The following is a 15798-nucleotide window of genomic DNA, read 5'->3' on the forward strand; positions in this document are numbered from 1 at the left end:
ACCCCTTGACAGACTAGGCAGTAACACTTCTGTCCAGGCATAATGTCCCTTCACAGCACACTGCATGTCCATTTTCAATAGCTCAGTTGGTAGACAGAAATGTAGGACGTTAAACCCCATGTTCATCATAGACAGGTGACCAAGCTATGCATTTTTAACCAATTTTTCAGGATTAACTTTCGTAGTTATGTGCCTTGTAAATAAATTTTATTAACACACTGGAGGCTGTAATAAACAAATTTATATAAGGTTTCCATAAGAGGAAGATTCCTATTGGTATTCAACAATTTTTGATGTGAAATTTATATTTGTGGCCTTACAATAGAAGGGTATGGATTTTCAACTATTTCCAACTTTCATTTTTGGAATTAAGACTCCCTGTAACACAGGAGATAACAGTTGGGAATTTTGTAATAAGATTGGTTGCCAGGCAATGAAACATATGCCCACAGCAGTTCAAGTTGTCGGAAATCATTGAAAATTATGAGGCTTCTTTGTCTGGTGAACATCAACATCTTGTATATATATTTAAAGGCAATCGGATGATAACATTAGCCTGTGGAACGTCCACAAGATTTTTACAAAGTGATCAAGAACCATAACTCTGCAGTAATTATCAGAAATCAATAGGATGATTAGTCTTATCAACTTAAACACTGTGTAAAAATATAAAGTCAATCAGTTGATAACATTGGTCTCTACAGCGTCCACAAGATTTTTTAAAGTGATCAAAGGCCATAACTCCGGCAGTAATTATAGGAAATCATTGAAAATCAATAGGATTCGTGGACTCATGACCTTAAACACTGTGTCTAAATTTTAGTGTCAATCAGATGATAACTTTGGTAGCTAGAGCCTCCAAAAGATTTTTCAAAGTGATCAAGGGCCATAATTCTGGCAGTAATTATCAAAAATCATTGAAAATCAATAGACTTCATCGTCTCATGATCACAAACACATATAAATTTAAAGTCAATCAGATAGTAACTGTAGTCTCTTAAAGTGTCTACAAGCAATTGTGGCCAATGGACTGACTGAGGGGGTGACAAACATCACTAAAATTGTTGGCAGACTTTGTTTGATTTGCATTGGTTGGATTCCCTAGTGCTATTATATTTTCACTTCTTACCATATTCTAATACTAGTAATCTGGGAGGAATTGTGAAAGAGAAGACAAAAAAGTATATATTTAGACATAATGATTTATTAACAGTATATCTGGTGTATTGATGATAAAAATGATCGATGACATAAAGTAAATTACACACATCATTTGGCTTTGATTACAATGATACATGACTAGAACACCGGCTTATGGACATTAACACTGTAACAAACAGCTACAAAAAAAAGTAAGCTATAATAACTTAAAATACTATTAACAATAAGCTCATGTACATTGTACATTATATAATAACTACTGTCTGGCCATTAACAAAAACTGTCTACTAACTTTCAATCTTAAGAAATAAAGCAAGAATTTGCAATGATTGAATTTCTATTGGTTATTTTAAAGACAGATTATTATAATGTTATCCTCCACCAGTAGTTTATTGTCTTCAGACATCCTCAACTATTCCTCATCCTCAAACCTTATAAATTAAAGCAAGAGGTACTATAGCTGTTGTGATGTGAACATTGACTACTTGAGAGTTACTATCAATAGACATGAATAACTTGATTTTATATTTTTGTTGCAAGAAAATTTAACTAGGCAACCTTATTAAATTTACACAATTGATAAATTAATTAAATAACCTCTTCAAAAAAAGTAGGGGATATTCTGAAACATTACAAAACTGCTGAAATGCACTGCTGTTTTTATTAGAGGTAACCAGTGTATGTTAATAACAGTCCAATTGCCTACATATGAACATAAACAGTTCATATAGGTGGCTTATCTGACGGCCCCATTTCACTCGCAAAGAGATACACTGTCAAAAGTGAAAATTGACGTTTTTTATTTTTGTCTTAATAATGAGTAATTGCTCCACCAATCCTCAGACATTCAGCAATTCGTGGTGGCATGCTCCTAATCAACCGTCCAATCACGATTTGGGGCAATCTGACCCACTCCTCTTGCAGTACCACGGCCAATTCTTGCAGTGTTGTCAGTTAACCTTGACGTCGACAAACACATCTCCTGATCAAATTAAAGTAACACACTAAAGCAAAGATAAGCTAAACAGTAAATCTTATGCAAGTACCGATAGGAAAGCAACCATGGATAGGATAAACCAGAAAGCAGCAGTTTTCATCTACCCTCCCTTGAAGTGTCAAATTTGACATGTCGCACATGCAGCTCAGTGGTTCTGTTGGGGAAATAAGTTCTTCATCTGTGAACATACTCTCAAAGCATGTCAAGAGTCCATGACTATTTATCATATCACAACCTGCATACTTATTTGCATTTCAATATCCCCTACTTTTTTTTTTTAAGAGTATATATTAAGCAAAGCAGATACATAAGCAACAAAAAAAATTTTTTTTTTTTTTTTTTTTTTTTTTTTTTTTTAACTTTTAGCTTAGATCTATATATTTTTTTCCTCTTAATGAATAATTCTATCTTGATCTTAATTTGTAATCTATCCGTGAGGAAAAAACATCAATATATATACATATTATTATGTTTTAATATTGCACATTTCTCCAATATATATTATAAGAAAACAAGCGATTGCAATGCAAGAATAGCCCATATTTGGCAAGAGATAGATGGAGAACAAGCTAAAATAAAAGTGATTTTTCATACAATCAGGGCCATAATCCAGGGAATTACAGTCCAATACACACAATTATCGACAGGAACCCAGATCTTTGGGATATAAACATATATTTTAAGTTTCATCAAAATTGGATAAAAATTGTGATATCTAGAGGGTCCACAACCTTGGTAGTACATACTTTTACACTATTTGTGTACAGGGAGCAGATATTTTGACGGGCAGTTTCGCTCTGATTTTCAAGAAATTTGAACTCGACTGTCATTATGGTGTAACAGTGATATATTTAAACATTTTTTTTAAATCGGATAAACATTGTGACCTCTAAAAATGCAATTTTTCATACAATCTCGGGCCATATTTCAGGAAGTTCTGGTCCGATATGCACGAATATTGCCAGGAACCGAGATCTTTTGGTTATATACATACATTTCAAGTTTCATCAAAATCAAATAAAGATAGGTTGCCAGGCAATGAAACATACGCCCAGAGCAGCCCAGAGCAGCTAAATCGTCTTGGCAGTCAACAAGAGTTGTCACATATTTTTACTTTTTCAGAAATGAAACATAACACACTAAAATTTGATTAAGAGTAACAATTCATTAAGTAATTATCAGAAAATCATTAGAATTTGTTTGGTTTTTATAAATTTCGGCCTCATTCTAACGTTTAGTATACAAAATATTTAATATCATGGATTTAGCTGTTAAAGTTATCAAAATCAATTGAAAATCAATATACTTGTTCGTTTCAAGACCTTAAACTCTGTGTATCAATCTGAAGTCAATCGGATGATAACATAAGCCTCTAGAGCGTCACAAGATTTTTCAAAGTGATCAAGGGCCATAACTTTGGCAGTAATTATTGGAAATCGTTGAAAATCAATAGGATTCTTCGTCTCATGACCTCAAACACTGCGTATAAATTTAAAGTCTGGCAGTAATTATCCGAAATCGCTGAAAATCAATAGGCTTCTTCGTCTCATGACCTTAAACACTGTGTATAAATTTAAAGTCAATTGGATATTATCTTTCACCTCTAGATCATCCGCAAGATATTTTGAAGTGATCAAGGGCCATAACTCTGGGAGTAATTATGAGAAATTGCTGAAAATCAATAGGCTTCTTCGTCTTATGACCTTAAACACTTTGTATAAATTTAAAGCCAATCGGATATTAACTTTAGCCTCTAAAGCGTCCACAAGCAATTGTGGACGCCAGACCGGCGGACTGATGGGGGGACGACAATATACGACCACATTTCAATGTGGCCGTATAAAAATTATGACCTCTACAGTGTCTACGAGTTAAAATCATGATTTTTTTGTACAATCAAGAGCCATATTCCATAAGTTATGGTCAGATACATGCCAATATCGAAAGGAACCAAGGTCTTTTGGAGATAAACCTATATTTCAAGTTTCGTCAAAATTGGATAAAAATTGTGACCTGTGGTGTGTCCACAAACAAATTGTGGACGTACGGACAGGGGTGACAACAATATACGTCCACATGAAAATGTGGGCAAATAAAAAGCATCTAGCAGAAAATGCTAATCATCGAACTCAGTCAAGCTAAGTCAAGGCATTCGCCTAATGAACAATTAACACCATGTTTGTATCCCAAATATAAAGGCTTGGGATAATAACAATCTGATAAAATACAGATCTATATTTCGTTTCGTTTTTTATACTTTTGGTTTTTATACTTTCGATGGCCTAGACTATATGAAGATATGACCAGTTGTTTTGGGAGGTCGCGTCAGAGGTGATACGAGCGGCTTTTGACCCTATGATGTCAGACATTTGATTAACCAATCAGCATTGATGTTTCTAGTGGATTACCCCCAGTTCCGTGCACCTCAAGCCAAAAGCTCGCTGTAACAGACCGTTTCATTGGCTAATCCTTCACATCATCCAGAACACATCAATGATAACAACTCTTCCAGATCCTAGTATAGTAAAGACAAGTAAAATGAAATTTTGAAATATAAAAAAACGAAATGAAATAGGATCTGTGTTTTAATCAGATTGGGGATAATGATAAACAGCTTTAACTTAACAAGTTTCTAATACTAAATTTAAATTAATTAATGATGTTTTGAGCAGTTAAAATTGGCATTATGATAAAGAAAGCAAATGTATAAGAAATGTTGAATTCTTATACATTTACTGAATATTAGCATAGCTGTAAAAGTAAAACATTTAAAATTGAGCTTTACATGTAGGTTAAATTTGACTGTGTCCTATCTATCTATAGATAAATATTAATAATCAGAATCACCGGCAATATTACTCAAAGCTTGTTAAATTTAGGTAAAAAGCTATCGATTGTGTAAAAAAATAAGGTACATTTTAGTAAAATATATTTACTGACAAATATGTTTAATCTGTTCATACATGTGTAGGGTAAAAAGCCCTAATTAAATATATCCATGAATTTATAGCAATAAGGACAAGAATATATTGTTCTATGTTTACTACACTGATCAAAATGTAAATTTTATTCTAGAATCAATACAGGGATTTCCCACAATTATACCAAAATGTAAACTTTATCTAGAATTTACATAAGGATTTCCCCAAAATTTTACCAAATGTAAATTTATTCTAGAAGTTAAACGTTTACAATGATTTTTCCCACAATTTTACCAAATGTAAACTTTACTCTAGAATTTACATAAAGGATTTCCCCAAAATTTTACCAAATGTAAATTTACCCTAGAAGTTAAACGTATACAATGATTTTCCCACAATTTTACCTTTAATCTAGAATTTATAGAAGGATTTCTCACAATTTTACAAAATGTAAACTCTAGAATTTGTACCAGCATTTTACACAATTTTTTAAAATGTAAATTTTACTCTACATGGATTTTCCACAACTTTACTTTTAGAATTATACGAATTGTAAACTTTACTTTAGAATTTATACAAGGATTTTCCACAATTATACTAACATGTATACTTTACTCAAGAATTTATACAATGATTTTCATACAATTTTACCCAAATTTATTTTTATTATTATATAATAATTAATTATGCAAGAATAAATTATCATTTACATATAAAAAGTAAAACGTCAAGTATTGAGAACATTAAACATTTCAGATAGACACATTCAGATAGAAAATGCAAAAATACAAAAATAGTACAAAATTTTTTACGCTAAATCAAGACCTAAAGAAAGAGAATATATTGAGTTTTAGTTGTAATCAGGATTTTGTGCATTACCTCAGAAAATTCTTTCTGTGGTTTATCAATGAAAATAAAAAACTAAATTTTAAAAAATAACTATCAAAATTAATTCACCTTTATCAAAAATAGAATATTTAGATATACGATATAGTTTTTACATTACTATAGAAACGATTACAGTAAACAAGCCCACAGTGAGGCTGATGTCCCCCGCCAAAATGCCAAAATAAATAAAGGACACATATTAATTAATAGCACATTTATTTTTTTTCAAAAGTATCAAGCAATCAAACTGATTATCAACTATACAGCTTTAGTTTGAAATGTTAATCATTGAACTCAGTTAAGAGATTCATCTAATGAATCTCCATCAAGGCATTGACCTAATAAAAGCCTACACCAAGTTTGAAAATTCTAGCTCAATTAGAAGGAGAATTATTGTGTTCCACAGTCTTGGCCAATCAAATTGCTTATCGCTCTGCCTACCCTTAGCAGAAAATGCTCAATATCAAACTTAATCAAGGTAATAAACTAATAAACACCTACACCAAGTTTGAACATGACAGACAGACGAAGCCATTTTAATAGTCCCCTGCTTTTTTCGAAAGGTGGGGGACAATAATCTACACAAGTCTACCCTTTGATCACACATGTGAACATACGCTATAGATACGTACAGAGCCAATCTTTACAAGATATTTCTATTGTTAATATGAGTTTTCTGGATTTGAACAGTAAATTAAGAAAATGACTAAACAGACCTAGAATAATAATTAGCGTGACTAGAATAAACAATAAATAAACAAACAATTACATACAGTCCATTCACATATAATCATATTTCAACTTCAAAATTTAAATGGACAAAGTCGTAAAAATACATTCTTTTATTTTATTCCAATTTTGGAAGTAAAAATTTACAACTTTTGTATGATATTAAATATATTTTCCCTGCCCGACAAATGTTTCATTGCCTTAATAAGAGAAATAACAAACTGACTTGATATTTTACATCTAACAACTTTAATAAAGGGGCATATTGCTATGAAAACTTATATTTGCACAAATTTAAAGGATTTCCAACTCTGTAGACAACTCAAACTTCTGTTTCTATAATTTAAGTTTTATATTTTAATGTTACATTCATGATTAATTTTTACAAAATAAATACTGAAATTATTTGAATGATTTATTTTTCAAATCAAGACACAAAATTGAATATTGATAATAAAATAGCAATATGAAATTCAATTGCTAATTTATTAAAACAAAATCTGTCACAAATCAATCGTAGTGACATCAGATAAAAAAACTTTTCTCAGCAATATGGCCTTCTGAATTAATCAATGAATGTAACATATAAATTCTCAATTCAGAAACACATTGGCATAGATACATAAATTTATGATTATACATGTCTTATCGTGTGTAATTTTTGTCAATGGTCTACATGTTGATTTTTCCAAAAATATTTCACAGTCGATTTTTGACTGCCACAGTGTTAACGACATGTGATGTACAAGAAAAAAGGACTAATTTTACACTTGTTATATAGCTTTCCGACCTTGGAATTGAGAACTTACGGTACCATATCAAATCATGTAATAAATGTTGGATTTCTACGACAAAAGATAATATTCAAAGTGACCAAAATCATTAATAGAAAAACCGTGTGATATTATTGAGCAGAATTAATCAAGGACTTTTCAGATATGTTGGATGAAACAGACAATTTATAATAACAGTAACAGCAACGTTTTGGGGTTTAACACTTTAAAATTAGAATTATTTATATTAAACATCTTTTCCCATTTATTAAAATTATTTATATTATTTGAATACATGGAAGAAGATATTTAATACATTTACCATGACAGAATGTCAAGAATTTTGATCACTTCAAAAATAACAAAATTTTGAATAAATTAGTCTCACATTGGAGATGGATATGTTACAATATGTACAAGTTTTTTTGCAAGTTTTGTAAAACAATGGAATTATTCACTGTTGCTGGCTTCACTGGGACTCGCATTCGAACTTCGTTGTTGCTGACGGCTCTGAAATGAAAAGAAAAATCATAAAGTTTGATTAAATTTGTAACTTTAAATATAGTTACCTGATGATGAAATGATTCTAAATCTAGCTTAATTGAACGAGACTTCTCTCTAGTAACAGCAATCTCTCTGTTACTAAATCTTGAAAAAGAACACGTGACATGACATTAAAATATGCCTCTTACTAAAGATTGACTTCAGAGATTGAAAAAGTATGTTTCATAAATGACAGAAATCGGAGAAAGCATAAGACAATGCAGGAAACCTGTAAATCTAAATATAGACACAGAAACACAACAATGTACCAAGTATAAATACTAAATCCCTATGACACTCAAGAAATAAAATTTAAAAAAAAACAACTGAACTAACATATTTAAGATCAGATGAAAAACTCCACAACCTAATTTAAGATAAGATGAAAAACTCCACAACCTAAACACTTTCAAAACTTGTCAAAAACTAAACAGAAAATTAACAGAAGTATAATATTATGTTAAATATGTACCATAGAAACTCTACAGATTGAAGATTTGTTGGAATGATAATTTTATGTTCCATTTAAATTAAGATGATAAATTGATTAAGTTTATGAAACAGGTCCAAAATAAGATATGGGCACCATTTCAGGAATATGATCTACCAATAACTTGAAAACTGAGATCCAATCTTGCCTGAACAGTACAGCTGTACTATCACAGTCTTGGATTTTATTTAAATTTGAAAACTTATTATTTTTAAAAATTTGTTCTTATTCATATTATTATTATGTCAATGTACAGGAAATTGGCCACAGCATTAAAATAAATTATTCTTAAAGGCATTTTGATTAATCAACACTCAAAAAACATTAGCACCAATCTCTCAGTTCATAAAGAAATATATAATTACGAAGTCGAACGGGTTGCCAACAAAATAAAAACATCAAAAATATCATTTTATAATAATAAGCTTGACGAATGTAGAAATGATAAGAAAATAATTTAAAGTTGTAACCAATCTACTCAACAAAGAAAAATCAAATCTACTTCTAGAACATAGTTCAAAAAAAGAACATGCAGAAAAATTTGTCCGCTATATTAATGATAAACTTGCTAAAATCAGACTCGATATAATTTCAAAGCCAAACACAAAAGCTGAAAATGTCAAAAACGAGTCTGTCGCATCAACCTCAACTCTGGAACGTTCAGTGAATCGGATCTGAAACCAATCATTGCGTCTGGAACATGTGAGCTCGAGATCCCTACCAATATATCTTTTGAAGAAGCATCGGAACTGTTTCTTCCAATTTTGTGTCAAATAATCAACAAATCTCTTACAACCTGTCTTTTTATCATCTTCACCAAACATGTGACTAGAATCACTGCCAAATATGGATTAGATGCACATTTATTTGCCGACGACTCGCAACTATACATCAACTTTGATTCAAAGTCTCAGTAAACATCAACGGAAGCAATAGAATCATGTCTGCAAAAATTACACCAGTGGATCACCATACACTTCCTGAAACTTAATCCAGAAAAAAACGTCTGCTTCAGATATTGATTAAGTGTTACAATCTCTCAATAGGTATATGCCACCATTATTGCATAAAATAATTCCAAAAGTTCTAAAAAGAACGGAAGTGCCTGAATGTTCGAAAACCAGAAGTCAGCCATAGCTTCAAAAGTTCTTTAGCTATTCTGAAAAGAATTATATTTTTGAATAGCCTGTCCGAGGGTCTAAAAGATGGCAGTTAAATATTTCGAAATTTTGAACCTTCAACGCTGTCAATTACGTCCGGAAATTAATAACAGGTTTGACCTACATTTTTGGATAACGAAGTCAATCCGATTCCAGTAATATATGTTTCATTCAGAATTATCGCCCTTTAATTTTCAAATTTTTTAAACCCCTTTATTCTGAAATGCCCCAATCGATGTATCTGAAACTTCTGGAACATGAAGTCATATGCCCAAACCTTTGCTTATAGCAAACTGGAGGTAGCTGAAATAATGTCTGATATTTAGAAAAAACACACAATTTGGGCATATAAAAATAAAAGTATCGATTTAATTAAATTTAATGTGTTGATTTGTTTTATGCGTTGGGTATCTGTCCATAGTGAGATATGGCTGATATCATATGGATTTTTGGCATTTTTGAACATACAATATATCTCAGAGGGAATTCATCTGATCACATAATATAACACATCATTATAGAGCCCTGCTACCAGTCAAGTGCCCAAACTTACCCCACCATGATCCGTATACCGGGAGTAGTCCAAAAAATGAAAAAAAGAACAAAAATTTGTGCTCTTGCCAAAATGTGTTTTCTACGTCAGATGTCACCAGATCAAAACAACTATAAACAAATAATGGACTATTATGACATCCAAATGATACAAATTCGATGGTTAGGAAATAAATTATGGGACGCCCAAAATCTACTATTTCCCTACTTGGATCCTATAGCGAGACTTTTATCCCAAAAACTACACTTATTTCTTTTCTGAAACTTCTGTTACTTTGAGTCCTATTGGTGGTCTAGGATGTGAATTCAAAAGTAAAAGAAAGAAATTGAAATAAGTTGTTCAAAAAGGGCCTTAAGCTTTAAAAAAAAGTCAAAAAATCGTTAAATTTCGGAAAATGCTCTTCTATTTTTCTTTTTTTTTCAAAACTGCTCAATGGATGTTTCTGAAACTTCTGGTACAGGAAGTTAAGTGCCCAAACCACTTGTTAAAACTATCCCGTAAACAGGAAGTAGTTGAAAATATATCCAACAATTTGAAAAAACCCAAATTTCTCTGTTGTATGTCACCGGATAGCTCGATGAATGGGCTATCATATGCCACTCTTCCTGCCTGCTTCCTGAAAGCCAGTTCAATACTGCTATGCAGTTCTAGTTATTATTATTATCTTATATGTCATAACAGAAGTGCAACCTTAGGTACAACTGATCTTAACATGTCTTGTTAAAGGTTTCATCTAGGTAAATATTACATAAAAAGCCAGTGAAATTATCAAAGGTAAAACAAGTCTGGTCGCTATATATCAAGGTAGAAAAATATGTACAATTTTTATGTAAAGACGGTTGTTGTTACCTAATTAAGTACATCCAAGAATAAAAGAAACCTTCATGAAGAATGGACAGAGTAATTACCATACTACTTTTTTGTTTAAGACACATGCAGAAAGAATAATTGTTCAATTTGAACAATTTTCCAGTGAAAATGGTTTATTTTAAAGATGAACAAGCCAACAGTGATGTCCCCGCCGAAATCCCAAAATAAATAGATGACACATATTAATTAATCACATTTTTTTTTTCAAAAGTATCAAGCAATCAAACCGATTATCAACTATACACCAAGTTTCATCACTCTCTATCAGATAGAATCAAAGTTATCTGGTCCCAAAGCATTGACCAATAAAATTGCTTAGCTCTGTTAAGCTTTAGCTTGAAATGTTAATCATTGAACTTAGTCAAGACATTCACCTAATGAACATCAATATCAAGTTTAAACATTCTACCTCAATTAAAAGCAGAGTTGTTATGTTTCAAAGTCTTGACCAATCAAATTGCTTATCGATCCTCAGCCTAAGCAGAATATTCTCATCATCAAACTTAGTCAAGGTAATGATATAATGAATCTATACTCGCAGTTTCATCACTTTCACTTAATTAAAACCAAAGTTATTGGCCCAAAGCATCAACCAATCAGATTGCTTATCTCTGCTTACCTTAAGCAGACAATATTTATCATCGAACTCCATCAACGCATTCACCTAATGAATGCCTACACCAAGTTTGAACATTCTACCTCAACTAGAAGGAGAGTTATTGTGTTCCAAAGTCTCGACAAATCAAATTGCTTATCGCTCTGCTTATCCTAAGCAGAAAATGCTTATTATGGAACTTAGTGAAGGTATTGATGTGATAAAACTATACACCAAGTGTCCCCACTCTCACTTAATTAGAACTAAAGTTATCGTGTCCCAAAGCTCAACCAATCAAATTCTTATCTCTGCTTACGCTAAGCAGAAAATGCTCATCTTCTAACTCCATCAATGCATTGACCTAATAAACACCTACACCAAGTTTGCACGTTCTAGCTCAATTCGAAAGAGAGAGTTATTGTGTTCCAAAGTCTCAGCCAATCCCGAGCAGAAAATGCTCATTATCGAACTTGTCAAGGTATTGATGTGATGAAACTATACACAAAGTCTCATCACTCTCACTTAATTAGAACTAAAGTTATCGTGTCCCAAAGCATCAACCAATCAAATTGCTCATCTTTGCTTACCCTAAACATAAAATGCTCATCTTCGAACTCCATCAAGGGCATTGAGCCAATAAACACGTAATTCAAGTTTGAACATGGCTAAGTGGGTAAGACACTGGCTCGCTAGCCTGGAGGTCGGGTGTTTTCGATCCCGGCATTGGCCAAGAAAATTCATCCAGATTATCCGGCGTGGTTCCCCCTTGTCAGTGATGCAGGATGGAGGGCCTGACAAGGACAGCTGTCTAGTTGTTCGGATGGGACGAAAAACCGAGGTCCCGTGTACACATTGGCGTGCCCGTAAAAGATCCCTTGACAGTTGGAATTCGATATAAGAGTAGGCCGTAGTGCCGCTGTCCGGGCAAAATTTCCCTCATAGCACACTGTATGGCGTATGCCTGTCTTCATTAGCCCAGTTCGAAGCAGAACAGTAGGACATTAAACCCCATTTCATTTCATTTCATTTCTAGCTCAATTAGAAGAAGAGTTATTGTGTCCCAAACAGTGGGATGGACAGACAGACGGACGAATCCATCTTAATAGTCCCCTGCCTTTTCAAGAATTAAAGAGCTGGTAGTTCTTGCTATAATGGTTCATAAATAGATAATGAAAAATAAATTTGTTAAAATTTCAGTTTGAAGTATTGACAAGATATAGAGTAAATAGTCCCGATTCTCAAGTACGATAATAATCAAAGTCTTGATTATCCATTTTAACTTTAAATCATTACATGGTGCGAATGTTCTAATCGATTCAATATCTTGCCCATTGATTATGGGCTTGTCAATCTTGTCATGTGAATAAATGTCTTAATAATAATTCACCGATATATAGCATTTGAATCCAGAAAAACGACCAGTAACAGTCATGTTTAGTTTTGCATAATGCATCTTTAAATTAAAGTACTTTTGACTGGATGTGGTCTTAAAACTCTATATTTAACCTGGACTCTGGCACCTTCAGGCTTCAACTACATGTACATACCCGTATATATACACACCTGCATGTGTGATCTATTTTTCAAGTCATTCAATATTTGTCAACAAATTTTACTTTAACATCAGACGGAAAGAGCTGTCAATGGCAGTGTGTGTTTGTTTGTCTATAACATTTAATACAACTCAACAACAATTTAAAGTTAACTATCTTACTTAAGACATTCTTCACCTTTCCTGTCATATGAATGATTCAGGAGTTTAGAAATTGGCTATAAATCTCCCCAAAATGCCCCATCCCTTAATCTCAAGGCCAAGTATTACCCCGAGAAACTACACAAAGCTGTTTTTTCTTTATGTTTGATGTTTGAGACACAGCTACTGACAATATCAATATGTATTAGCAGACCAATAAAGTAGTGAAAATTAAAATAAGGGATTAAAAAAGGGGCTCTCATTTTGGTCAGATTTGCAAGTCATGATTTACTGTCAGTGAAATAGACTAGTTGGTTAATTTACCTGACATGTTAAAACACTTCAATATTTGTTTAAAATTATAAAAATAATTTGAGATAAAAGAAGAACATGATAAACTGACCAACTGGTAAAATTTTGATGTGAGAGCAGACACCTTTAATTACTTTATTAAAACAATGGATACTAGACTTCTTATAATGATATTTATTTATCAGGTATACCATAAAATAAATCAGATATTACCACACATTAATTATTCTCAAATATATCAATATAAGCACAAAATATAAATGTTTCTGCTTATTTCTATATAAACAAGAGCATCGCTAAACGCTGCAATATATGTCCACATTCCTGTTTTCATTGATATGGTACTTTTTAAAATGAAGAGAATGAAATGTCTGCAATGATTGTAATATGACAAGAGGCAAAAAAGTCTAGGCGTTGGGTTTGTTTTGCCAAATTTACAGACTAAATATTAACAAAAAAGGGGTCATGCACCAAAGTAAATAGTTGCTGTCTTTACGGTATAAGGAATAAATATGCAGTTCCAATATGATCCATTTAGAATTCCAGCCTGTATACGATAAACACAAAAATCGGGTGTGGCTCTACCCCTGGGGGTCGAGACATACAGTTGTCGTCCTTAGGCTATAAGGAATACATATGCCAAGTTCCAAGACGATCCATTAGGAATCGTGGCCTGTAGGCAACACACAGACACACAAAAAGAAAATGGGCATGGCTCTGCCTCTGGGGGTTGGGCATGCTCTACAAACAATAGGGATGTTCCTTAGGGTATAAAAAATAAGAATCCAAAATGTCAAGATGATAAGTTAAGAAATGCAGCCAGTAGATGACACACAAATACAAGAAATGGGTGTGGTTCTGCCCCTGGGAGTCGGGCATGCTCCAAAAATAATAGCTATCATCCTTAGGGTATAAGGAATAAGTATGAAAGATTTTCAAGACAATCGATTAAGAATTGTGGCCTGTAGGCAATACAGAGACTCACAAAAGAAAATGGTGTGGTTATGCCCCTGGGGGTTGGGCATGCACCACAAACAATAGCGATGTTCCTTAGGATATAAAAAATAAGTATGCAAAGTTTCAAGATGATACATTAAGAAATGGGCCTTTAGACGATAAACAAATACAAGAAATGGACGTGGCTCTGCCCCTGGGGGTCGGGCATGCACCAAAAACAATAGAGATCATCCTTGGGATATAAGGAATAACCTCCTTACAGTATGCTTGTTTAAACTACAAAAGCAAATCGGAGGGGATAGTCATGTAAAAAACAGAAATAAATCGAGACGTTTGACCATAAAGAGCAGAACCAGGAAGAGAGGAAAATGGGGGGTCTTTTTTTATCCACCCAGGTTTTAAAAAATTGTGGAAAAAAAACCTATTAACTGAAGGGCTGATCAAAAACACAACATTTTCACCTATAAGAATTCCATCTCTGCCTACACCAGAACACAAAAGTCATTTGACAGGGATCTTATATTTAAAACAAGTTGTGTTCATAAATCAGTATAAGTGTGGGTTGTTGATAAAGAAACCTGTGCCATGTATGAGTGACCAGCACAATGTATCCTTTATTATAAGGGTTTCTCTATCAAAAAGAAGTCATATTGATATGTGTATGGTAAAAATAACAGATACCATATAAGTAGTAGGCAGGAACCATTCACATAAATAAAACTATTTACATTTTACATTCAACTGCCAGCTGTCTTTAAATACATGGTTTCTTCATGTAATGTATTTGCACATCACATGAGATATCATTTCAATTAACGAAACTGAATGCGGCTAAATTCACGAGCCATAATGAGATTTATTTCATTCTGCATTTTTCATAATTTTCAGGATTTACAATTAGCTAGGTCAAATTATTTTTAGAACATTTACAGTGTCATTTTTTGTAGAAATAAATTAACTGTTAATAATATTTTTTACCCAACAACAGGGGCGGTGGGAGGCTGATGAATATTTGCAAATATGTATTTCAAAAAAATCAAGTAAAGAGATCTTTTGATGGAAATAAAAATAGGTATTGTTTGATCCATTCATTATGTATTTTCTGGTATAATTTGATCCAATCATTGTGTATTTTCTGGTATCCAATCATTGTGTG

General features: G+C 32.6%; 1 protein-coding gene across 2 annotated transcripts in view; it reads right to left on the bottom strand.

Moving 5' to 3' along the window:
* Nucleotides 1–1186: 1186 nt before the first annotated feature.
* Nucleotides 1187–15798, bottom strand: part of LOC126814560 (core-binding factor subunit beta) — a 46154-nt gene continuing 31542 nt past the window's right edge. For both annotated transcript variants that reach the window (XM_050539808.1, XM_050539806.1), the window contains one exon: nucleotides 1187–7979. In XM_050539808.1, the coding sequence (XP_050395765.1) occupies nucleotides 7920–7979 (60 nt within the window). In that variant the 3' untranslated portion in view covers nucleotides 1187–7919. The remainder of the gene's footprint in view (nucleotides 7980–15798) is intronic.

Source organism: Patella vulgata, chromosome 3 (assembly GCF_932274485.2).
Source record: "Patella vulgata chromosome 3, xgPatVulg1.2, whole genome shotgun sequence".
Lineage (NCBI taxonomy): Eukaryota > Metazoa > Mollusca > Gastropoda > Patellidae > Patella > Patella vulgata.